Here is a 24,177-nt window from a genome sequence, read left to right on the forward strand (position 1 = left end):
AAAGAATGTGAAAACTCACCTAAAATTGCAGAGAGGTTTGAAAACTGTGGTACCTTCTCTATTGCTACTGCTGTACTGGTATCCAGAAGAGTGGAATTTTTGCATCGTGTACGTTCTTCCAACTTGGGACATTCCCAATCTAAAACAGCAGGAGGAAATGGCACACAACTTGGACAGTGTACAAATAGTAGGTTATCTCCCTGAGCCCCAACTTAGGTTCCCATACCAGCTTAGGTTCCCCATACCAAGCTGTGGTAATTAAATATTTTGAGTAAGACAGATAAAAAAGACAAGCCTTGATGGCATTAGGATAATAAATAATCTTTGGCCCATTTCAGTGCTATAACCTATTTTCTTTCATAGATTTTTGCCCCATAAAGATTATTGACCTAAGGGACAGATGGCATACACAGGAGGTTCCTCTTAATATTTTATGTGTAAATTATACCTAGGTCCCATTAAATATCGTATCACTAAATAACATACTAGTATCACTTGATTTTAAGCTTTCCATTGAATTCCCGCTATGGAAGGATGAGGTTATTCTCTCTTATGTCGTACCCACCTTTCTCACAATTCCCACAATTCATTATATTGCATATGTAGTTAGATCAATATTCGGTGTAGACATTATGATGATAAGCTGCTATAAAAATGTTATTTACTCTTGCGGTATACCGTAACAACCATTTCTCCTCCCCACTCCCCAGAGTCAATAAGTCTTTTTGTTTTAATTTTCTCTGTATTTTTCATCGATTTAATCACAAACTCTTTCAAATTCTATAAACCCATTCTTTTTATCCCATTCTCTAGTGTTCTGAAGTTGCATAATGCTCTATCTTGGTGTTTTTTATCTATTGTGCTAGGTACACTGTGGCCCTTTTAACACAGAAATCATACTCTTTAGCTCTAGGAAATGCTCTTGAATTATAACATTTATAATTTTCTTCCCTGTGTTTCTTCCATTATCTTTGTCTATAACTCCTTTTATTTGATATTAGATTTTATATACTCTTCCTCTGATCTTTTTTTCCCTCTAAACTGCAATCTTTTTTCTTTATTTTCCTCCTGACTCTTCTCTCCTCAACCCTAACTTCTAATCCTTCTACCAAGTTTTTCACTGTTACTGCATTTGTCATTGGAATATTGCTTTTTATAGCACCCTACTTTTATTTAATGGACACAATGTACAGTTTATGTCAATTAGACTATTTTTTTAACATTTTTTTTCTCCTTGTGTTTCTATTTCTGCATGGTTCCTTTTCTTACTTTTTAATTTTTTGTTCTATTCTGGTAGGAACATTCAACATGAATCTTCCCTCTCAAGTTTTTAAGTTTACAATAGAGTATTTTTAACTATATAGCACAGTGTTGTTGTTTAGGAGATCTCTAGAACCTATTCATCTTACTAAACTGACACTAATACCTGTTGAATAGCAACTTCCCATATCTATCTCATCCTAGGCCCTGGCAACCAACATTCTACTCTCTACTATGAATTTGACTATTTTAGATATCTCATGCAAAGAGAATGATACAGTACTTATCTTTCTGTGACTGATTTATTTCACTAAGTGTGACATTCTCAAAATTTATCCATGTTGTTGCATTTGGAAGTCTTTCCCTTTATTAAGGCTGAATACTATTTCATCATATGTATATACTTTGAGTAAAGAACCAGAAGTGGGTTGGTGGATCATATGGTAGTACTATTTTTAATTTTTTGAGGAACCTCCGCACTGTTTTTCATAGCAGCTACACCATTTACAATCCCAACAACATCATACAGGGGTACTCATTTCTCCATATTCTTATCAACACTTGCTTTACTATTATTATTATTATTATCATCATCACTATCATCCTAACAGGTGTAAGGTGAGATCTCATTGTGGCTTTAATTAGCATACCCCTGAAAATTGGTGATGTTGAGCATCTTCTCATATACCTGTCGACCATCTGTTTGCTTGGTTTTAGTAATTTTTTTTTAAAGAATTTATTTATTTATTTGACAGAGAGATCACAAGTAGTCAGAGAGGCAGGCAGAGAGAGAGAGGAGGAAGCAGGCTCTCCGCAGAGCAGAGCCCGATGTGGGACTCGATCCCAGGACTCTGAGATCATGACCTGAGTCGAAGGCAGAGGCTTAACCCACTGAGCCACCCAGGCGCCCCGGTTTTAGTAATTTTTTAAAAAGATTTTATTTATTTATTTGTCAGAGAAAAAGAACATAATTATGGGGAACCAGAGGGAGAAGCAGACTCCCCATGGAGCAAGGAGCATGGTGCAGGACTTGATTCTAGAACCGTGGGATCATGAGCTAGCCAAGGGCAGACACTTAACTGACTGAGCCACCCAGACTTCACCTGTTGGCCATTTGTATGTCCCTTTTGGGGAAATGTCTATTCAAGTCCTTCATCCATTATGTAATTGGGTTATTTGTTGTTTTTTTCCTACTGAGTTGCAGGAGTTTCTTACAGATTTAGATATCAATCTCATCAGATATGTAGTTTGCAAACATTTCTCCCTTTTTGTATGTTGTCTTTTTGTTCTGTTGTTTTCCTGTGTAGCTTCTTAGTTTTATGTAGTCCCACTTGACTATTTGAGGTTTTGTTGACCGTGCTTTTGGTGTCATATCTAAGAAATTACTGTCAAGATCAATATCATCTAGATTTACCCGTGTGTTTTCTTCTAGGAGTTTTATAGTTTCTGGTCTTATGTTTAAGTCTTTAGTGCATTTTGGGTTGGTTTTTCTACATGATGTAAGGTAATGGCCTGATTTCATCCTTTCATATGTGGAAGTCCTGTGTTCCCAACATAATTTATTGAAGAGACTATTCTTTCCCCAATGTTTATTCTTGTCACTCTTCATTTAAAATCAAGAAGACTGTATAAGCATGGATTCATTTCTGGGCTCTCCATTCCATTCACCTATATGTCTATCTATTTGCCAGTACCATGTTTTTCAATTGCTGTAGTTTTGTAATACATTTTGAAATTAAAAAGTGTTGAATTTAGGGGTGACTGGGTGGATCAGTGGGTTAAAGCCTCTGCCTTCAGCTCAGGTCATGATCCCAGGGTCCTGGGATCGAGCCCCACATTGGGCTCTCTGCTTGGCAGAGAGCTTCCTCTTCTCCCTCTGCCTGCCTCTCTGCCTACTTGTGATCTCTGTCAAATAAATAAATAAAATCCTTTTTTTAAAAAAGTGTTGAATTTATGTGTAGATGTTTAATTCATTATTAAAAGTGGAAGTAATGAAGTCTCCATTACCATATAAATGTCCATTTATGCCTTTAGGTCTATCAGTGTTGATTATGTTAGGTACTCTGATGCTGAGTGCCTATTTATTTATTATCATAATATGTTCCAGATTAATTGACCCTTTTATCATTATATCATGTCTTTGTCTCTAGTGATAGTTTTTGATGTAAAGTCTGTTTTAGCTGATATAAGTAGAGCCACTCCTGCTCTCTTTTGGTTATCATTTGCACAGAATATCTTTTCCCATTGCTCCACTTTAAGACCATGTGTGTCCTAAAATGTAAAAAGAGTCTTTTGTAGACAGCATATAGTTGGACCTTGGTTTTTTTTTAATCCATTCACCCACTCTTTGTCTTTTGGTTGGGGAATTTAAACCATTTACATTTAAGATAATTACTGATTGGGAAAGACTGTTACTATTTTGTTAATTATCTTCTGTGTTTTAGTTCTTTCGCCCCTTTACCTCTCTTGCCATCTTCCTTTCTGTTTCATTGATTTTTTTTTTCATACTGATATGCTTTTATTCCTTTCTATTTTTCTTTTCTGTACCTTCTTTTTAAAAAATATTTATTTATTTATTCGAGAGAAAGATAAAGTGAGTGTGAGGTGGGGAGGGGCAGAGAAAACAGACTCCATGCTCAGTGCAGAGCCCAATGTAGGGCTCGATCTCAGGACCTTGAGATCATGACCTGAGCTGAACCTGAGTCAGATGCTTAACCAACTGTGGCACCCAGCCACCCCAATCTTTTGAGTATCTTCTATAGGTATTTTCTATGTGTTACCATGGTGCTTATATAAAGTTTTGTTTTAACAATCTATTTTAAACTTTTAGCAACTTCAATCATATACAAAATATCCATTTTTTTTCTTTTTTAGTTTTTTAAAGATCTTATTTATTTATTTGAGAGAGAGAGAGAAAGTGAGAGAGCACAAGCAGGGGGAGTGGCAGAGGAGCAGGAGAGGCAGGCTTCCTGCTGAGCAGGGAGCCTGACAAAGGGCTTGATCCCAGGACGCTGGGATCATGACCTGAGCTGAAGGCAGATGCTTTAGCTGACTGAGCCATCCAAGCACCTCAAAAAACTCTATATTTTTATTTCTCCCTTCATACACACTTTGTTACTGATGTTATAATTTATACCTTTTTATAGTGTGTATCTATTAACATATCTTATTATAGTTATTTTAATAACTTTAATAACTTTTAATAACTTTAATAACTTTTATTATTATATATATATCTTTTAACTTTTTAAAAAAGATTTATTTATTTATTTATTTATTTATTTATTTATTTGACAGGCAGAGATCACAAGTAGGCAGAGAGGCAGGCAGAGAGAGAGGAAGCAGGCTCCCCACTGAACAGAGCAGAGCCTGATGCAGGGCTCAATCCCAGGATCCTGGGATCACGACCTGAGCTGAAGGCAGAGACTTTAACCCACTGAACCACCCAGGTGCCCCAACTTTTTTTTTTTAAGGATTTTATTTATTCATTTGACAGAGAGAGACACAGGGAGAGAGGGAACACAAGCAGGGGGAGTAGGAGAGAGAGAAGCAGGCCTCCTGCTGCCCCCACGCCCCGGTAATCATCAGTTTGTTCTCTACCATTAAGAGTGTGTTTCCTGGGCGCCTGGTTGGATCAGTTGGTTGGACAACTGCCTTCAGCTCAGGTCATGATCCTGGAGTCCTGGGATGGAGTCCCACATCAGGCTCCCTGCTGGGCGGGGAATCTGCTTCTCCCTCTGACCACCACTCCCCTCTTGTGCTCTCTCTCTCTCAAATAAATAAATAAAATCTTTAAAAAAAAGAAACAAGTTTGCTTCCTGGGGTACCTGAATGGCTCGGTTAGTTAAGCATCTGCCTTTGGTTCAAGTCATGATTTCAGGGACCTGCAATCATGCCCTCATCAAGCTCCCTGCTCAGTGGGGAGCCTGCTTCTCCCTCTCCCTACTGCTTATATTCTCTCACTATCTCTCTCTCTCTCAAATAAAAAAATCTTATTTAAAAAATTTGTTTCTTGGTTTTTTCCCCTTTGCTCTTTTTGTTTCTTAAATTCCACATATGAGTGACAGCATATGGTTTGTCTTTCTCTATTTTACTTAGCTTTATACTCTCTCGCTCCACCCATGTCTTTGCAAATGGCAAAGAATAAAAAATTATTTTTATAGCTGAATAATACTCCATGATAGTGTTGCTGATTACAGTATTCTTGGTTGACAGTTTCTTTTCTTTCATCACTTTAACTGTATCTGTACAGTTCGGCCACCAATGTTTCTGCTGAGAAATCCATCGATAGTCTAATGTACATATCAAGCTGTTTTCTATTTTGCTTTTGTATTACTGCTTTTAAAATTCTTTGTCTTTCACTTCTGATAATTTGATTATGAGTTCCTGTGTGGATTTTTTTGATTTGCTTATTCTGAGATTCACTGGGCCTCCTAGGTCTGCATTTCCTTCCCCAGATTTGGGAATTTTGCAGCCATTATTTCTATAAATAAATTTTCTGGCATGTGCTCTTTTTCCCTTTTCTTCCTTCTACCTGCATTCTCTTTCTCCTCCCCTCACCCACCACCGCCTCCCTTTTCCCCCCTCTTCCTTCTCTTTCTTTTATCCCTCCCTTCTTTCTTTCCCTCCCTCATCTCTTCTCCCTCTGGGACCCCTATGAAGTATAAATTGCATGTTTCATTGTGTTCCATGAGTCTCTTAAGCTTTCCTCACACAATGTATTTGTTGTTAGTGGCCAAGAGTCATCTAGAATATACCAGGTCCCATTAGCACTCTGAGACAGATGAGACAGAAGCCATTCCCTTAGGCAGCACTCTGAAACAGTCACAAGAGTAGCCAATCCTTTGGGAAGCTCCTGGGAAATTTGCATTTCACACACAGTTCAGTCCTTTTTTTCCCTCCCGAGGGAGAAGCTGGGACCTGGTGGTTTCCTGCCAATTGTGTGGCAATGTGCTATGAGTGGGGATTATGGTGAGAGAGTGTCTTGAATTTTCCTACTGGCTTTGATGTGGCTGGTCTCATACATGCCTTGGGTATAAGAGTCCCTTGACTAGCTTCTAGATTTCTCACAAAAGGAATAAGTCCATGTATTACTGTTGAATTGGTGTGTCTATGGGGGAAGGAGGAGCCAGGGCTTCTTATTCCAACATTTTGCTGATATCATTTCCATATTTTCCTTTGTTCTGATCTCTATGTTTTATGTTAGAAACTTTTCTCAGAGGTCTGGTGATTCTTGGCTCTCTACTCATATTTAAGAGAGGGCTGTAAGAGGCTAACTGGGATTTCTGTGGCCTAGTTGGGGTTTCTCACAAGTTGACTTAATTTTAGGGTGTTCTTGTCAGCTTCACTGAAGGGCTACTGAGGTCAATATCATTAGATATTTTCTTTAGGGTTGCTCAGATTTGTTAGGAAAGAATCTTCCATTCTCCTGCCTGAAATGTTCAAGTCTGGATGCTAGTATTCTGGAAGCTGAACAGAAAAAGGGAATGTTGGGTTGGTGAGGGAACAGGCATTAGGTGAGAAGGTACAACAATTCATAATGTACACTTCATTTAATTTCCTCTCTACTTCATTCTGTACAGTCTCTGAAACAGTTGGCTTTTTCTATGTAATAAATAACCCTCAAATCTCATTGACATAAAATGAAAGCATTTATTTCTTATTCCCATGTCTACAGATTGGTTCAACCAGGTCTGCTTCAGATTACATTTCTGCTGATATGCTGGGGCAGCTCTCTGCAATCTACAGATTGCCTGGGACTGTTCTGTTCCATAACTCTCATTCTGGGGTCCCCACAGGAGAAGCTGAAGCTAATTAAGATATATTCTTCTCACAATGTTAAAAGTATAAGAGGACAAGTCCACCCATTTAGGCATATTTCAAAGATCTGCTTATGTTTCATTCACTGATATCCTACTGCCCAAAGCAAGTCATATTTCCATTGCTTTTCCAGAGCCAAAGAGGGAGAGAGTACACTCTACCCACTGCAAGGATATGGCAACAATGTGGCTATATAATATTACTACAGGGGAATGAGTATTTGGGACCAACATTTCAAAATATCACAGATCCTTGTTTTTAACAGTGCTTAGTATCCTATAGGCCAAAGTTCCTCTGTTTCAAAACACCCCAAAGAGTAAATCTCTAAGTTCCATTTGAGTAAGAAAGTAGTCACCACATCTTTCACATTTCAGACATACCTTTTTACAAGTACTGGTGCAGCCAAATTGTGAGCTTCTCTGGGATACTACAGATCAAACTGGCCTGTTTCGGGGGCATTCCCCTAATATCTTCATCCTTTTCTTGTCTGGTAGCTTTTAATGAATAGTCCTATGTGATCGAGCATGGAATGCAGTAGTGGACTGGGGAAGGAGGTTTAGTTGAGGAAGACAAGCATACCTTCTCAAGAGGAATATTATTTGTGAACAAAGGAACAATTTCTATATGGGTCAGCTTAAGGTTGAGAGTATTTTCTTACCTAAAGAATCTGATCCTCTGAAGAGTTCAGGTGATGAGAAACTGCTTAAACTCTCTCCAAAACTCTTGTGTTCTGTGAAAGAGTCTGTGAATGAATAGCTCAGAAGAGAACTAGAAATACCATGCTGCAAAGTTAGTCCTATAAAATAAACAAAGGAAAAGGGTAAAATGTTTCAATAGTAAATAGACTCAGAATCCTAGGAATTCATATTTGTAGAAACATATATGCAATTATATAGAGAGAATGTAAAATTACTTATACAAACAACTGAAAAGGCATACTGTTGCACACCACTTTCACTTCAATCTTAGATAATAATTCTGGCTTTGATGTAGAGAAACCATTATAATCTTTTTCCATTGCTTTACCAAGTTTCATAATTTATTTCTTCCCTTCCTTCAGTTAAGTTGTGATTTTTGATTCCAAAATGCAAGTTTTACATATAAGTAACCCATAATTGTAAACTAATTAGCTGAGAAGGAAAAGTAACTCTAGTTAGTCCATTTAAAAAACAATGAGCTTAAACAAATAGATCAAAGGAATTCAACAGAAAGCCCAGAAATGTAACAGTTATACGAGCAACTGATTTTTTACCAAGATGCAAAGGCAATTCAGTGGAGAAAGGACACTGTTTTAAACAAATTATCTTGAAGGAACTGCGTACCTATATGCAAAAGCAAAAGAAAACAAAAAACTTGCATTCATACCTTCCATCAGATAAAAATTGGGTCATTGACATAAATGTAAATCCTAAAAATACAAAGGTTCTAGAAAAAAAAAAGCAGAGGAGAAAATCTTCATGACACTGAGGTAGGCAAAGATTTCTTCTAACACTAAGATTAACAATAACTATAGCAATGATCATTAAACTTCATAAATTTAAAACTTCTCTTTGAAAGAGACTGTTAAAAGAAAAAGACAAGCCACAGATTGACAGAAAACAACTGCAAATAGATTGGAATCCAAAATATAAATAATTTTGAAGACTCAATAATAAGAAAACAAACCTTTCAATAAGGGGCAAAATATTTGAACAGAGAATCTTCCAGACTAAGAAGTCTTTAAAGTTATCCCTGTGAGAATGAACTACAGTGAAGAACTTTCACATAAATGAAAGGGAAAGAAATTAATACCAAAACTTAACAAACAGGTTTAGTAAAAAAAGGGAAAATGTAGTCTTCTCTAGTCAGCATTTATTAAACACTTTCAACTGAAAAGATAGATGTTAACACTAAATAAAAACTGGCAGGGTGTTGGGAGGGTTAGGGATAAAAGGGGAGCATGACTCTCATAAATTTATTCCTGCGGGGGCACTGAATTATAGCCCATCTCTCCTCATCCGTTACCTACCTGAGACAACTAGCTCTGTCCTTCCTACATTGACCTTACCACATCTTTCTCTTCCACTCCAACATCATTCTTAAAGTTGACAATTATTTCCAATCTGGCCCCCTCTTCTAACCACCATTCAACACTTAAATTGATTGACCCAATCAAATCTCTTTACCACATCAGATGTCATAGGTAGGTTGATCATCTTTTGCTTCTCTTACTCCGAGTGCCCCAGAGTATCTTGTCCCTGTCCTCGCTTCTTAGTCTTCTCACTCCGTCTTCATCCTTCCCCTCTCACATGTTGTTACATCTCTCTTGCCTTCCAGTTTTCAAAATTCCATGAACACCACACACAGAGTAGAACCATCCCTTCCACCAAACCCCAGAACTCAAGCCAGGTTTAGAAATTAGGAAAACCCCATGCTCACCATCTGGGTAGTTGGGTAGAGAAAAGAATATATAAATATTCATGATTATAGCAGTGGAAGGATGTTTCTGGAGTCACAGGTTAGAAATGTAAATGCACTTAAAGTTATATTTATGTCAGCTTATACTATATATATACTTTTATTAAGTCAACTTGTTCTATAAGGCTTGTAACCAAAACGGCAATCTGTTGTCTCATACCACCCCATAATCCCCTAATCTCCAGAGTCAACTATTTTTAACTACTAGCTGTTTCTTCTAACACTCCCTTTATATTTCTAAATTAAAATGTGTTCAACAATTCTATTATTATGCCTGCTCAAATATATTTATACCGAAGCCATATACTATGAGCTATAGACAGATCCTTTTGCTACAAGTTGTTTTTTTTTTCAATTACTGATTACTCAATTTTAAAATTAGTTTTCTGGGTGCCTGGGTGGCTCAGTCGGTTAAGTGACTGCCTTCAGCTCAGGTCATGATCCCGGAGTCCTGGGATCGAGTCCCGCATCAGGCTCCCAACTCCACAGGGAGTCTGCTTCTCCCTCTCACCTTCTCCTCGCTCATGCTCTCTCTCACTGTCTCTCTCTCAAATAAATAAATAAAATCTTAAAAAATAATAATAATAAAATAAATAAATAAATAAAATTAGTTTTCTAAGTACCTATCACTATTCTGTCACAAATATTTACAAAATTATACATCTCTTCTCAATACTTAAAAAATTCCAAGTTATCTATCAGTTCCTTTCTTTTTTCTTTTCTTTTTTTCTACCCTCATTCCCCCTTTCTCCTCTTTCCTTCCCCCCGCCTTTTTTAAAGAAGTACTGCTATTGAAGCTCTCAATTCACTTGCTCAAATTCAGACCTCTTGTCCTCTAGACATGATGCACAGGTGTCTTCTTGGAATTCCCCTTTTACCATTATCCTAAGAAATTCTTTCTGAATCTTAAGAAAGTCAATCAGATTGCCTCTGATTGCTGGATACTTTGATTTCTTCTTTATTGATTTATTCTCTAGTTTTGTTGGAGTATCTCCTTTATCTCATGAGAAAAGATGGAAGACCTGTCTAGAAATTTGCTTATACTATCTTCATGCTTGAGTAATTGTTTGGCTGGGTACAGAATTCCAGACTCGTGTATTAAAATGACTGATTTCATTTTCTAATGTTTGACAAATTTAAACCTCAGTGCTATCTCTGCCCCACATCTGGGCAAGCTGATAAGAAAGTCCTGATGTTCCATCTTTTGGCAATGGTTTCAAGTTAAAACCATGCCTGGGAAACTCCATCCTTGCCTCACTTAACACCCCTTATACTGTTTCTTCTCCCTGTTCTCTCAAGCCATTTTCAGTCCTATTTGGAAGATGCACTTCTCTCTAGAAAGTCTCATTATGTGAGTGACAAACCTTTCCTTAACCCTCTTGGTTATATGGGTGGCATCATCAGTCTTGAAATACCATCAGTCTTGAAATCTGAACCGAATTTTGCCTGGGCATCTATTCTATCTCTGCTAAATCTGTATGCTTCAGAATTTTAAATGCATTGCCCCACCATGTTCTAGCTTCTGGAGTTGCTCTTGAGAAACTCAATGCCATTCATATTCTCCATTGCTTATTTGCAATCAACAATTTTTTTCCTGGAAGACTGAAGGATTTCTCTCTTTATCCTGAGGATCTTTAAGTTACATTGTGCTGTGCTTGGTATGAGTCTTTTTTCATTCATTGTGATGGGCAGCTGGTGGGCTCTTTTGTTATATATACTCATGAGCTCTCTTAATTCTAGAAAAATGTCTAGCTTTATGTGTTCATAATTTCCTTTCTGTTTACTCTATAATGTCTGGAACTACTATTTTTCAGATGTTAGAATGTCTGAACTCATCTTCTCATTATTTTTTTAAAAGATTTTATTTATTCATTTGACAGAGAGAGATCACAAGTAGGCAGAGAGGCAGGCTGAGAAAGAGAGAGAGGGAAGCGGGCTCCCCGCTGAGCAGAGAGCCCAATGCAGGACTCGATCCCAGGACCCTGAGATCATGACCTGAGCCGAAGGCAGCGGCTTAACCCACTGAGCCACCCAGGTGCCCCATTATTTTTCTTTTTAAAATAGCAGTTTTATTGCAATAAAATTTATATTCCATAAATCTCCACCTTTTAAAGTATACAATTGAGTGATTTTTAGTATACTCACAGAATTGTGTCACCACTGCCACTATTTTTATCTTCTGATGTTAGTTTAACTTTTGGAATATTTCCTTAAATTCATCATCCAATCCTTCACAGAATGTTTTCTTTTTCTTCCTTCTTCTTCTTTTTTTTAAAGATTTAATTTATTTATTTGACAGAGAGAGACACAGCGAGAGAGGGAACACAAGCAGGGGGGAGTGGGCGAGGGAGAAGCAGGCCTCCTGCGGAGCAAGGAGCCTGATGTGGGGCTTGATCCCAGGACCCTGGGATCATGACCTGAGCCAAAGGCAGACAGTTAATGACTGAGCCACCCAGGCGCCCAGAATGTTTTCTTTTTAATTTTGTATTTGTATTATATTGTATTTGTATAAAAAAACATACAAAACTTGTGTAAATGTTTGTATAAAATTTGTACAAAAAATTGTACTATGATTGTATTTTGTATTTGTATGAAAATGATGTATTTATTTTTACTTTTGTATTTTTATTTTTTAAGAATACTTTTTGTTTTCCAACTGCTCCTTTTCATAGTAGTCCATACTTTTATCTTGGATATATATTTTCATTGTCCTGAGGATAATGAAACATGGCTTTTAAAATTTTTCCTTACTTTGCACTGTATTCTTCAAGCTTCTTTTCATTTGGTACCATTTATTTGAAATGCTTTCATTAAGTGCCTTTTAATTCTTGAATGTTCAAGAATGATGCTCTAACACATTAATTAGAAATTCTAGGTCCATGAGTGGGATTTAGGAAGTAGTGGGCTTCACAGAAGGGTATTTAAGATAGGGACCAGGTCCTTACTGTCAGAATATAGGTCTCCTTCTGGTCAGAGAAGATTCTAAAAGCAGAATCCTCCAGTCTTTTTTGAGGAGTATTTTCCCGAGTGGGGTAAGGTGGGGATAATGGGCCCAAAAGTTACACCACTAAGCATACAAACTTTAGTTAATTCGCTTCCCTCCTCCCTGAACCCCTACTACTTTTCAATATGGCATCCCTGAGTCCAGATCCTGTGCTTCAATGTATCTGGACTGCCAAGGTAGGAAAAAGAGTAATTGTCTGACCACACCATTAGGGAAGGGAGCAAAGCATTTAACCATTACTTTTAAAGATTTCTAAAAATCCTCCTATTTTCAACACTATCTGTACACATTTCTTCAGGAATATGTGATGCCTCTAATTCCTGAAACTATAGCTTGGATCAGTTTGTTTCTTCATTTGTCCTTACTTTAGGCATCTAGCTCTCAATTATTTTTTCCTTCTCTCTCAGGAAAGGGAGAAGTAAATGTCTATGTTCAATCTTCTATACTAAATATAAAGTCTTGAATTAATTTTCATCATGTTGCAAAATTAACTACATTCCAAGACAGAATTAAAATGGTTACTTATAAATTAAATAGAATTCTGTAGGCTGTTCAAAACCTAACCATTTACATTTTATTATGGGAAAAAGTATTCTAGGTTTCAAATATCAGTTGACAATGATGTCTTAGAATGCAACTAGTTTGCAAATTAGAGACAGTCTAGTCTCTATTTCCTTCTATCTTTTATCCATCAACTTGATAAATCTAGTAACCAATGACATATATTATGTATTTAAACTACAATTTAAGAAAATAATAATTATGATTAAATAGTTTATTTTCTCTAAACAGAGTATAATACTCATTCAACAAGCATTTGCAATTATATAAAGTCCCAAACATGAGATAGGAACATAAAATGTAGGGCTTATTCTCAATGGCTTTAGCGCCAAAAGTAACAAAAGCAATAATGCTACTGTTTTGAGTCCTAACAGAAGTATACAAAGAGCACCACAGAATTCCCAGGAAAGAACAACTCATGTAGGAAGAGAGAAGATGGGTCAAGAGAGTTCCCAGTAGAGACAGCACCTAATTTCTTTTTTTCCTTGAAGAACAAGTTAAACATAAAAAGAGAAGGAAGGAAATGCATTTTTTGAGCACCTTCCATGTTCTTTTGTACTATATTCCAGGAAATATTTCTCTATTCTACTTTCTAGCCAGCTAATTTGATTTTGAGTTGAATTCATTTCAATATTCGGATCATTTTCTTTTTCTTTTTTCTTTTTTTTTTTTTTTAAAGATTCTATTTACTTATTTATTTGACAGAGAGAGAGAGATCACAAGTAGGCAGAGAGACAGAGAGGGAAGGGGAAGCAGGCTCCCTGCTGAGCAGAGAGCCCGATGTGGGACTCAATCCCAGGACTCTGGGATCATGACCTGAGCTGAAGGCAGAGGCTTAACCTGCTGAGCCACGCAGGCGCCCTCGGATCATTTTCTGAGTTTTAAAATTTGATGATATTTTTAGTGTCTAGGGACTATAATTTTTGTTAAAACAGATTGTTATATTATGGATCCAGTGGTCTCTTGTCTTTATTTTTTTCAATATTTTCTTTATTTATTTAAGGGAGAGGGAACACGAGCAGGGGGACAGGCAGAGGGAGAAGCAGACTCCCCACAGAGCAAGGAGCCTGATGTGGAGCTCCATCCCAGGACGCTGGGATCATGACCTGAGCTGAAGATAGATGCTTAACGCACTGAGCTACCCAGGTGCCCCGGCCTCTTGTCTTCAAAGAGATATTTAAAGTTTTTTGCTATTTCTCAGCTGTTAAAGTTACTCTGTTTGCTCAATTTGTGGCCTCTCTTCCATGCCACTGATTTTATTCAAAGGTTTGGCTGCTCCTGGTTGTCTGTTTATATCTCTACTTGAAAATCTTTGCTTGTATAGCAGTGCATATACACTCTGAAACAGCAGCCTACTTCTGGAGACTTATGAGTGATGAGACATTCTGAGAACCTGTGTTCTGCATGGTGATGTCCTCCTGTATTTTCTGGGTATTGTAGGTTACATGGAGCACTGTCCTAATTGTCCGGATAGTGTACACACTACAAAGCTCCATTATCAGAAATTCCACTTCAGGGGCACCTGGGTGGCTCAGTGGATTAAAGCCTCTGCCTTCGGCTTGGGTCATGATCCCAGAGTCCTGGGATGGAGCCCCGCATCGGGCTCTCTGCTCTGTGGGGAGCCTGCTTCCTCCTCTCCTCTCTGCCTGCCTCTCTGCCTACTTGTGATCTCTGTCTGTCAAATAAATAAATAAAATCTTTAAAAAAAGGAAAAGAAAAGAAAAGAAAAGAAATTCCACTTCAGAGGTGCCTGGGTGGCTCAGTCGGATAAGTGTCTGCCATCAGCTCAGCTCATAATCCCAGAGTCCTGGGACAGAGCCCTATACTGGGCTCCCTGCTCAGAAGGAAATCTGCTTCTGCCCCTCTTCCTGCTCCTTCTCTCTCACATGGCCATGTTCACTCTGCTCTCTAAAATAAGTACATAAAATGTCTTAAAAAAAAAAAAAAAGAAATTCCACTTCAGAGAGTCATACTACATCTGTACCCTGGGGTTAATAAGCATAAGCATAATCTATCTCTTTCACCTTTTTATCCCACTGTGATCTTTGTGGCATTCTGCAGTTACTTCAGACTCTCTTCTGCTTCTCATTCCAGCCTCAAAATTGACACTTAGAATCCAAACCCTTAGTTCTCTTTGCTTAGGAGAGTTTCCATGGTTTATCCTGGCAGCCAGCATTGTAACTGCCAATGTTTCCAATGTAAGAAAGGGATGAGGAAGAGGAACCAGGCTACATAGTTACATAATTTAGTGTTTAATCCATCACCTTGACAATTCCTTCAGGGTCCTTTCTATTACTTTTTTTTTTTTTTTTGCATTTATTGACCAACTGTTTCAAATGTCTCTAGAGCTGTTCTTACCAAGGCAGCGGTTTTTCTGTTCTTCAAATATTCAGCAATCTGATCTCATCTGCTTTTAAGAATTCCTCAGTATTTCTGGTGTGCTGATGGCATCCTTTCTCATTTTTTAAAAAAACTTTGATTACACCAATATGTAGATGGCTCACAAATTTTCTATCAGCTTCCCTCCATATCCAATTGCTCATATGGCATTCTACTTAATCATCTTAAAAGTACTCATAACATATTAAAAACATAATTTATGAACCTTCCCTCAAACAAGATTTTTTTTTTCAGTAAATGGCACCACCTTATATCCAGTTATGCAAGCCAGAAACAGATGTCATCTTTGATACCTCCATCTACTTCATTCTTCATTTGCCAAACTCCGTCAGTTTCATTTCCTAAAATAGTCATGAGTTATGCCCACTTTGTTCCATTTCCAATGTTATCTTTTAGTACAAAGTGCCATCATTTCCCCCTAAAATAATGTATAACCCCTACCTGATCTATTTGCATCCATTCTGCTTATTTCCACACCACAGCCAAGGTGATCATATATTTTCCTAAGTAAGACTTCAGTGGCTTCTTGCTGCTACAAATACAAACACCAAAATCTTTGACATGGCCTACAATGTTATGCAAGGCCTCTGTCTGTTGAACCTTGGCTTATTACTGCATTCCCCCCTTCTCTCTGTACTACAGTCACACTGGCTTTCTTTCAGTTCAAGAACTCACAAGGCTTAGTGCCATATTAGGGTCTTTGCACATGCTGTTCCCTCTGCCTGGATGGCTCTTAACTCATCTCCTTGCACAGTTAATTTCTCCTTTTCTACCTAAGTCAATTCAATTACTATTCCCTCATGGAATCCTTCCCTAAACTTTCTAAATAAACTCAATTAGTTATACTCAAGTCAATCTCTTTTGTAGTATTTATCTCAATTTTAATTGGCTGGAGTGTGCTTGAAGGATGAGGATGAGGTCCATTGTACACATAGGATTCACCTTGGACTAGGAGAAAGACACTTCTTCCACTGAGATGGGAAGATGAGGCAAAAATACAAATGGATGCTTCTATTTGTAAGAAACAAAGCTGAGAGAGTTCACATGTGACAATCTTACCTGATACTAGCTCACTATTGGATGAACTACAGTCAACCTGGAGATCATCAGTCACTGATTCCTAAGGGAAACGAGAATTAAAGATATAGCACAAATTATGAGACTGAATATTTTCATATTATAATATTATATCACACTAGTTTGGTTATTTTGAAAATGAAAAACTAGTATCAACATTGTGTATCAGTTTCATATGTAATAGATTCTGCCAGCCTACTGATCACAGATATAATCTGATACTTAATATTAAATCTAAAAATAAATACTAAAATATAATAACATGGACATATCTACAGAGTCAGCAATATTCTAGTCAACTAACTACTGGATAAACCAGCAACTAGACATTAAAGGTGAATATTTTTCTGATCCCCTAGGCTGGAAGGGCTTTTCTTTCTCTAAATATGAAAGCAAAATAAATGAAAAGAGTGATAAGTTAAAAACCAGAAATATGATTAAAGGCAAACAAAAAAATATAAAACTATTTGTTATGTGTGTATAAAGTGTAACTATCTTCAATATATATATCAATAAGCATTTCACAAAAAACAAACACAAATAATAAAAGGAGGGGAAAAAAGTGTAAACTTTACATTCAGAAATACTGCATTCAGAGAAATGCAGTATCAAATAACATGCTACTTTTCATCTATCAAATATATGCATTTTTTTCCTTTTTCCTTTTTAAAAAAATTTAAATTAAATTAGCCAACATATAGTACATCGTTAGTTTCAGATGTCATGTTCAATAAAATATATGTACTTTTTAAGTATCAGGTAAAATGGTGCCAAGTGGCCAACATGAATCAAACTTTAAACATGATCCAACCCTTGACCCACTGCAAAGTTATTTGTCTTAGGATAAAAATTTTAAGGTGCACAAAAAACTTCTGTGGTACAACGTCCACTGATACCTAAAATGGTAAAACCTGGGAAATAATCTCAATCCTCCAACCACTGGAAAATAGTTATATAAATTACAGTATATTTATCTATAAGACAAAGCACTATTTAGACACTAAAAATCATATTTTTGAAGGCCATTTAGTGTTAGAGGAATATACAGTAAGATAACAATTTCTAAGTTGAAAAAAGAGATTGTAAAAAAAATGGAAAAAGGAATGTAAGGAAATACATAAAAATTAGAGGGAACTTTTTAAGCACTTTTTTTTTTTTTTGCATAATCTGAAACATCTACAAGGAACACTTAACACTTAAAATCCAGAGTAAAGGCCTTTTAAAAAAATGCCATTTGTTAAAAAAAAAAAAAAAGTGCCATTTGTTGAAACTGCCCACCCCCAAAACACATGTTTTAGAGAGATATATAAGCTAAAACTCTGGAACATGACTATTTAATGCTAATGGTAAATGAGTCACAAGCAATTTTTAAATTCTGTATCTCTCCAAATTACTACGTATCCTTAAAATATTGTACAGAATCCATATTAAATACAGTAAATCAAGAAGTTATATATTCTAATGGTAATGAACACTGTTACTAGCCATCAAAGGAAATTCAAATGAGAATGAAAATGGCTTTAAAATGGTTTAACTGCTACTAAACATAAGGGAGTTACTAAGAAAAACTTACAGATAGCTTTTATAGAAAATTAGTGAGTAATGGGCATTTCTCAAATCTGTGTCAATGGAAATTAAAAACAAAAAAGATACGCCCATGAATCTTCCACCAGAATTAGAAATTCAAGGCCCTGTCTAAAGAGAAAACACCAATGTTTAAAAAAACACTAGGAAGATATGCAGTCTCTATTGAACAAAATTCTTAATACACTTTAATCTGAAGGCACATCAGTTACCATTGGCCTCTGCTTTAAGTATAACCAAGGTCGGTAAGAGAAATATACATACACTCAATGGAGCAACTTTCTCATCCGGGGGCTCTTCATTAGTGCTATTTTCTTGCAGGCTTTTCTGTCCTGTAACTCTTAACTGACCGCTAACAAACAAATAACACAATTAATTTGCATGGTCTGGACTTGGCTCTCCCCTTCTCTGTTCACAGTTCACACTGTTCAGAATCTTAAAAGCTATTTGGACGTCATTAGGAAAAAGTAAAGACTCCAGTGGGTTAATTGTACCAATATTCGCTGGCGCTACAAATGCTTTCCTGAAGGTTTTATCTCACTTGCTTTTAGATAAGTTGGCAAAACTGCTCTTCAAAAAAAATTTTTTACATAAATATTTCCAGGGGCACCTGGGTGGCTCAGTCAGTTGAGCTTCCACTGAAGATTTAGGCTGAGGTCATGATCTCCTGGGTCCTGAGATCGAACTCCTGGGGCTCCGCACTTCCCAGGGAGTCGGCTTGGGAGTCTCTCTCCCTCTCTCTCAAATAAAAATCTTCCTAAAGTCAAATTTCTGGGTCTATGTTCCAACAGCAGCCAAACAGTAAATAGTATTATAGTCATTTCTTCCTTGACACTTAGAATGAGGGCCTATAGGCAGAAAAGGAGGACTAAAGTTTTGAGGAGACAGAGGGCACAGGTTTGGCACTAGTGGTTTACGCACCTCGGTGGCCTAGAACCGCTAACTCCCTGCCCACTGCACTCTGCTTTCTCTGAGATCTTCTGCAAACGATGTGCTTTCCCTTTCAAACCTAAGAGAGGACGACATATTTCAGGGCAAAGCCCTGGAAGGAGGCTTGCTGCCCTCGGGTGTCCCTGGGCTGAGGACTAGTCACCCCCGCCCTTGTGCTCGCCCACCCTGGGCCCTTCTCCGCAGGCCTTGTCAGCTGGGGCTTACGGTGCGCAGAGTGCCTTCTGCCTGGACCTGGGGGGGCCTCTACTTTCGCGGTGGGGCCTAGGTCCAGCGTCGGGGTTAGGTTGAGCCTCTGGCCGGCCCGCTTCTTGCGGGTATACACCCGTAGTGACCACATTGCCACCTAACCCCCAAGGCCTCAGGGACCTCTTGGCCCTTCACAGCCTGTCTCTTAGCCTTCCGGAGGAAACAATCTACAGTCTGAGTGAGCCACCGTCCGGGCAACGTAGCTGCCTGCGGAATAGAACGACAGGAGCGGGACGAAGAGATAAAATCCTACAGCACCAACGCCTGACTGACTGGAGCCTGCCGGGCGCTCCCGCCCTTTTTTATCTTGACCAAGCCGCGCGATAGCTTCTGGGAAGCGGAGTAACGGGGAAGAGGCTCCGCCCCCTGAAGACGGCCCCGCCTCCCCGGGGGCGTAGCGTCGGGGTATCTGGCAGTGGGCGCACAGGGTTGCCGACTGGTGGTACAGACTCACTCGTTTCTCGCCTGAAGGTAAGCTTATGGGGAAAAGGCTTTTCGTCGTCCAGGAGGTTGCTCCTCTGCATTTTATTTTTTCCTTGGTGTGATGAGTCTGTCACGTGATGCTACGGATGGCTCAGCCCGTCTCCCTGTAACATTGCGTTAAAGCCCTGGTAATAACAGTGTTGGGGTCTGAACATAGGGAATCTAGCGGGGGTGGGGGGTAGAGGGGGACCGGGCGGTGGTGGGGCGTCACCTGACTCAGTGCGGGAAGATCAGACGGGAACAAAAGTACATTAAACCAGTAGAGAATATCCTCCTGAGCAATGAGCTTCAGTCCCCGGGCCATGGTATTTGAGCATTCGAAGATCTTGTTTCCAGGATATTTCTTCTTAAGGATAGTGTAATCCCTTAGCCCCTGTCCAGGAGCTGTCTCTGGACATCTGGGCGGCCTTATGGTCAAGGTAGAGAATTTCTTACCTCCTGCTGTCTTGGGGCTTGGCGCGTTTGCTGGGCATCATTGCAGGAACGTGGGAATTACCTTTCTCAATCCATACACTGTGGTTGAACCATCTGGCTGCATCTGATGAACATATTGTGCACACAGTAACCATCTTCCTATTTTTAAAAATGACATTTCACAACATTAAAAATGCATTTGTAGAGGTAAAATTACAAAAACTCCAGACTTTTTTTGTGATGCTCCAATAGTGTATATGTGTGACTATAGCACATATACAGCCACAATATTTTCATAATGAAATCACTCTGAATTTTTTTAAATTTAAAATAGGCTCATAGAAAGTCACGACAGTTGATTCAATATATAAGTAATCATTAAAACTTAGTTTTCAAGAATAGAAGGTGGGTAGTCTTACCTAATTTGATACAGTGCTTTGAGTCCCTGAATCAATACTTACTCAGCACCTTAGTCTGTGTTAGACATGGTGGTAGGTCCTGGGGATACAGAGGTGTCCTTCAGTCTAGGATCTCATAGTGTTTTTGCAGTACAAAGCAATTCTCATATTTCAACCTCCTTTCTTTAGTTATATCCATAATATGCTGATAGGCAGTCTCTAGTTTACAAGTCAGGTCTCCAGGCTCTCCTCTCTCCTTTTGGGGGCTGTTGTGAAAAAAACTCGGAGCTCTTAAATGACCTGTGGGAGGTCTGGGTTCTTCCATGCCCTTTACCTAGAAATGGAAGAAACAATGAAAAAGGAAAGCAGCTTAAAGCAAAAGCTGATCTGTGCTTTGGTGGCCCTATAGAGGTCTGTCTCACTCACTGGTCTGCATTTACTGAAATGCCATCAAGTAAAGATTCGTAGGAGTTAATACATAGGGTTTCAAAACTGGAAATAAACTTATGAATGATTTTTTGAGCCAAAAGAGGTCCTTGGAGATAATCTAGTTGCCTCCTCATTCTGCAGCTGAGTAAACTACAGCCTAGGGAGGCTCATTATGACTGATGATTGGCATAGGTGGCATGAGTCTGCTGGCATTTGCCTAGTGTGTTTGTCATGACCCCATTCTTCCTAACACATGGCTGGGCAGTGGGTAGAGGGAGCAAGGAAGGGAGTTTGAAGCCCTGGGCAGCAAGGGGATTAAAGAGACTACAGACAGACTTGGTTTTTTTAAAGCTTCACCCAGAACCAGGCTATAAAAGGGAAGGAGATGTGTCCCATACAAAAGGATGAGGTAGGGCAGACACATCTCAATTCAATTATCTGTCTGTCTCCCCCATTCTACCCCAAATACACAAATGCCAGTGCAAGCATTCATCTTTGAGTGTTAAACTGAACTTCTCCCATGTCCCTTTGCACTCCTTCCATATCTAGACTCAGGATTCTGCTCTCTGTTTCAGTTCAGTTATGTTATGGATTTGACTAGGTTTGGAGCAGTTACGGAGTGGCAAACTTTCATGGGAAAACAAATTCCAAATTTTGAAGAGATTTCAGAAGAAATATTTTTGTTTTTGTTTTTTAAATAGCCTGTCTGTGGCTTTAGGATTCCCAGGAGCTCAGAGGAAATCTTTCTGTATTTTTTATGGAGTGACCGACCCACTTTTGTTTGTGGTTCTATCCATAGGTTTCAAGGTGCAACTGACAACCAGTTTATTTTTATTTTTCTTTACTTGACAAGAATGAACAAAACCACAGTGATAGATGAAACATATCCTCAAGGGATTGCGATCTTAATGCATATGTACATTATGCATGAATGTATGAAAAAGAACCAAGGGGATTTTTCATAAATGAATATTTCTTTTCTAATTTTATTTTTTATTTTTTTATTTTTTAATTTTTTAAAAATATTTTTATTTATTTATTTATTTGTCAGAGAGAGGGAGAGCGAGAAAGCAAGCACAGGCAGGCAGAGGCAGAGGGAGAAGCAGGCTCCCTGCTGAGCAAGGAGCCCTATGTGGGACTCGATCCCAGGACGCTGGGACCATGACCTGAGCCGAAGGCAGCTGCTCAACCAGCTGAGCCACCCAAGCGTCCCTAATTTTATTTTTTAAAAAGATTTATTTATTTCAGGGAGAGAGATAGAGATCACAAGAGAATGTACAAGCAGGGAGGAGAGGGAGAAGCTGACTCCCAGCTGAGTAGGGAGCCCGACATGGGGCTTGATTCCAGGACCCTGAGATCATGACCAGTGCCAAAGGCAGACAATTAACTAACTTGAGCCACCCAGGTGCCCCTAAATGGATATTTCTTGAGCATCCGCTATGGACCAGACCTTCTGCACTGGGGCTACAACTTGAGGTAACTCACAGTGGGAGTGGGAGTGGGGCAAAGGGAATCTTCTAAGATAAAAGAATAGCTGAGCTGTTTTAAGAGCTGCATGGTGGAAGTTAGCAGAGGGATTAAAGGCTATGGCATTCTATGAAAAGGGGACTCTATGTGCCACATGGAGGCACAGAAAAGCATGAAGCTTTTAGGACACTACATTAAGTAGCTAGTATGACTGGAGCCCAGGCTCTATGGGGGAAGGGCAAGAGAAGAGATGCTAGGTCTTGTGTGCTGGAACAGGGAGTCTGAACTTTATCCTGGAAACTATGGGAAGTCATCAAAGGAATATTAATCAGGAGAGTGGTGTGACCAGATTTTCAATTTAGAAAGATCACACTGACTGAAATGTGGGTGGTGAAATTTAAGGAAGCTGGGGTGGAAACAGGAAGACTAATTAAGAAAGAGCAGTAATGGGGGCGCCTGGGTGGCTCAGTGGGTTAAAGCCTCTGCCTTCAGCTAAGGTCATGATCTCAGGGTCCTGGAGCCCTGCATTGCATCGGGCTCTCTGCTCAGCAGGGAGCCTGCTTCCCTTCCTCTCTCTGCCTGCCTCTCTGCCTGCTTGTGATCTCTGTCTGTCAAATAAATAAAATCTTAAAAAAAAAGAAAGAAAGAAAGCAGTAATATTCCAGACAAGAGATGAGAATGGCCCCAACTATACTAACAGCTTTGAGAATGGAGGGGTAGGCAATAGCAAATCTGTAGAGAAGGCAGAATCTGCATAACTACGGCACACAGTAAGAAATTGTAACCATTAGTTTGTATATGGGTAAAAGAAATTGTAGAAATGTTGTTTAAGATGTATTACAGTGGAAAATTTGAATACAGGTATTTGTTCTTTTAAAAGTATAAAAATTATTTAAATTCAGGACACATAAAAATCCAGGACACATTTGGTAAAAGGAAATGTGCAAAGCAAAGGAGAGAGTCTCTGGGTGGGGACTGTAATCTGAAGTCTGAGGATCCTTAAAAAGAATGCAGAGTATCCTGACTAGTGTGATAAAGCTCTATACAATGTTTACAGTTATCAATGACTATTAATATGCTAACTACAGGGATTATGTTATATAAATATATAAAATAGTAATTATAAGCAGCTTTGAGAAATGAAAAAATCTTTATTTTTTACAAAAGTTTTCATAAATGCATTTTATATTTGATAGGCATGCTATTATAACAAAGCAACTAAAAATATAATTACAGTTAAGATACTTCTATGCATATTTAAAAAGTAATTTTTAATCTCAATTTTTAAAAATTGTAAGTAGAATAAGCAATTCTTCAAAAAATATCCATTTCCTCCTGTCTCATGCAATTGTTGCAAGTGACTTAACAAGGAAAATTAATGAGTCAAATGAATGTCTAAAAGCCACTGTCACCTCAACAGAACCTTTTCAGTTTGGGACAAGGTTTAGAAATGCTTGTATTCCAGGTATTTATCTATTGCCTCTGGGTTATGACCATACATTGTTCTAACTGGAGAGTTCCTCCTTTAGGGCTTTGTCCTCCTTGAATGCTAATCTCATTCTCACTGCAGTTAGAATCATAGAAAGGACTGTGTGCATACTTGAGAAAAAAATTCAGACTATCAGG

At 38.4% G+C, this 24,177-nt stretch overlaps 1 protein-coding gene across 1 annotated transcript in view; it reads right to left on the reverse strand.

The window, feature by feature from the left end:
* Window positions 1-19,612, reverse strand: part of MEIKIN (meiotic kinetochore factor) — a 90,373-nt gene extending 70,761 nt beyond the window's left edge. Inside the window, exons 1-6 of the mRNA XM_032837677.1 lie at window positions 19,319-19,612; window positions 19,085-19,172; window positions 18,428-18,515; window positions 16,562-16,622; window positions 7,739-7,876; window positions 20-139 (exon numbers count right to left, since the gene is read on the reverse strand). Coding sequence (XP_032693568.1) covers window positions 20-139; window positions 7,739-7,876; window positions 16,562-16,622; window positions 18,428-18,515; window positions 19,085-19,172; window positions 19,319-19,451 — 628 coding nt within the window. The 5' untranslated portion in view covers window positions 19,452-19,612. The remainder of the gene's footprint in view (window positions 1-19; window positions 140-7,738; window positions 7,877-16,561; window positions 16,623-18,427; window positions 18,516-19,084; window positions 19,173-19,318) is intronic.
* Window positions 19,613-24,177: the final 4,565 nt, after the last annotated feature.

This window comes from Lontra canadensis, unplaced genomic scaffold, assembly GCF_010015895.1.
Source record: "Lontra canadensis isolate GAN:19392208 unplaced genomic scaffold, GSC_riverotter_1.0 scaffold99, whole genome shotgun sequence".
In the NCBI taxonomy this organism is placed as follows: Eukaryota; Metazoa; Chordata; class Mammalia; order Carnivora; family Mustelidae; genus Lontra; species Lontra canadensis.